Source organism: Cariama cristata, unplaced genomic scaffold (assembly GCF_000690535.1).
Source record: "Cariama cristata isolate BGI_N322 unplaced genomic scaffold, ASM69053v1 scaffold18994, whole genome shotgun sequence".
In the NCBI taxonomy this organism is placed as follows: Eukaryota; Metazoa; Chordata; class Aves; order Cariamiformes; family Cariamidae; genus Cariama; species Cariama cristata.
This window is the reverse complement of record NW_009614907.1, coordinates 20,159-22,337: the sequence shown is the minus strand read 5'-3', so window position 1 is coordinate 22,337 and position 2,179 is coordinate 20,159. Positions and strand designations below refer to the sequence as shown.

Here is a 2,179-nt window from a genome sequence, read left to right as displayed (position 1 = left end):
GTGGCCGGGGCCTTTCCAGCCCTTGCATCTGGATTACTCGAGCATCTCCCATACCCCGTCTGCCCCGTCATCAAGCTGGTGTCAGTCTTGGTTTGTTTTTTTTTCTTTTCATGGTGGTTACTAAGTTCCTCTTTAAATAACTCCCTTTTCTGCACATTGAAATATTTAGCCTCTCAAAACACTGGCTTGTAAATATTTCATCTGGCAGCTGTTGCTCCTCTTGCTGCTGTCAAAAATTCAGGGTGGCGGTGAAGGGGCTGGGGCGGACGGGGTGCCAGTGACGTGCCATCCATCACCTGCTGCCTGTCCCATGCCGGCACGGGAGGCAGCTGCCCTCGTAGCGAGCCCACGGCTGCTTTTGGGGAGCATCGCTTGCCTTGCTTGCACCCCTGCAGGGCTCAGCCCCGGTGCCTTGGCACCCAGGCAGCTGGGAGGGGAGCCGACAGTATGGTTTTAAAAGGCCCTGTAAATGGTATTTTGTCTTGGCTTTCGCCTGCTGCCTGCCCTCCGGTGCCGCTGGTGCCCAGGGCTACTGTCCCTCGGTTATAGTCCCCGGTAACAACCACCCGAGCCTGTGCTGAGCTGGCACATTCCTTCAAGGAGATTTTCTGTTTGAAAGGTGAAAATACGTCAAACAAATTTAAAATGCTCTGGGTTTTATTTATATTTCAGCCTAGGGAGAAGTGGATGAAAAATGTAAGGAATGTCCAGGGCTCTTTCCCTTGTCAGGGCTGTGTTTAAACCCAGGCTGTGAGCAAGGTGTTCTCTGAGGCCAGCCCCGTGCTGAAGCAGAGCACAATTAACCTCAATTCTCCTCTTTTTTTAAATTTTTTCCCTCCCAGCAGGGCTGTATTCTGCTCCCAGTCGCTCTGGGATAGATGTGCCTGGAGCGGGGCTGGGGAGCTCGGTGGGGGCTGCGGCAAGGGTCCGGCTGCGATGGGCAGCGCTGCAGCATGGCCGGCACCAGTCCCCCCTTGGTTCCTCTGCTCTCCTACCTGCGAAACGGGTGCAGGAATAGCAATTTTACACCACGATGGCTGCATCCACGTCTGGGTCTGGCCAAGAGGGCCATGCCTGGGGGAGGAGGCACCCCATGAGCTGGTGGGCTCATCTGGACACTGCTCTCTCCTTGCCTTCCAGGAGGTTTCACCACTCTCTCACCGACAACAACCGCTGGATCCGGGAGCGGAGCCACGAGTCCTACGCCAAGAACTACTCCGTCGTCTTCCCCCACGACGAGCCGCTGGCGGGGCGCAACGTGAGGAAGGACCCCCTGCACGAGGTGAGGATGGGCACCCTGAACCGGGCTGCTGTACGAGGGGTGATGGCAGACCCTTGAAGCATCCTTGCAGCAAAAAAGAGGTGGGAAGGAGTGGCCGCAGCTGTAGTGCTCCCCAAAGCAGCATGCTCCATCCTTACTCCCATCCATGCATCCTGAGATCTGCACCAAATCCCAAAGCTTGCCAGGTGCATGCTGTGAGGGTGCTGGGGCCATGGACGGTTTAATGGTAGAGATGCCAAGCATCCCCATAATATTTAACTAGGCAGATATGGCTTAAGAGCCTGGTGGTGGTTGCTGGGCAAGGGAAAAGCGGAGCGAAGGGCTCAGAGACTTATTTCATTCACTGCCACTCCGGCTCGGGGGCAGTTGCAAGGACGGTGGGATGCCGGAGGCTTGCGGGGATCTCCTGCTCCCTGCTCGCCGTGTCTCACTCGCAGCTCAGCAGCAGCTTCTCCTCCCCAAAATGATGCCTCGCAACACGGAGGGAGGCCGGGACACGAGGAGGGAAGTGGGCAGAACGGGGAGCAGCTGTCCCTCCGCAGAGGGGGTTTTGCTGGCACCCCCTAAGTCCCTGCTGGATGTGCTCCCTGGAGCCACCAGCCAGGGCTCCTCCCTGCTCCCGCCTTCGCCAGCCACTTCCTTGCACAAATCTCCGTAGGTGAACACTTTCAAGATGCATCATTTGAGAGAAAAAAAAGTTTCTAGCGGTTTGCTGCATCAGCACCAGCTCAGAGCCCCCAGAATCATCCCCTGCTCCTGAGATGCTCAGGGTGACCCGGGGCCAAGTGCCTTGTCCCACCTCATCGCTGCTGGCCCCAGTCCCAGCCCGGGCAAGGAGCAGCCACATTTCTCAAGCCCATTTCTGCTCGTCGCTAATTCGTATCACACCATTCCTCT

General features: G+C 57.1%; 1 protein-coding gene across 1 annotated transcript in view; it reads left to right on the top strand.

Moving 5' to 3' along the window:
- SARDH (sarcosine dehydrogenase) overlaps positions 1–2,179 on the top strand; it is a gene marked incomplete at its 5' end in the record, with an annotated part of 22,609 nt that overhangs the window by 6,933 nt on the left and 13,497 nt on the right. Inside the window, one exon of the mRNA XM_009699610.1 lies at positions 1,141–1,282. Within this exon, the coding sequence (XP_009697912.1) occupies positions 1,141–1,282 (142 nt within the window). The remainder of the gene's footprint in view (positions 1–1,140; positions 1,283–2,179) is intronic.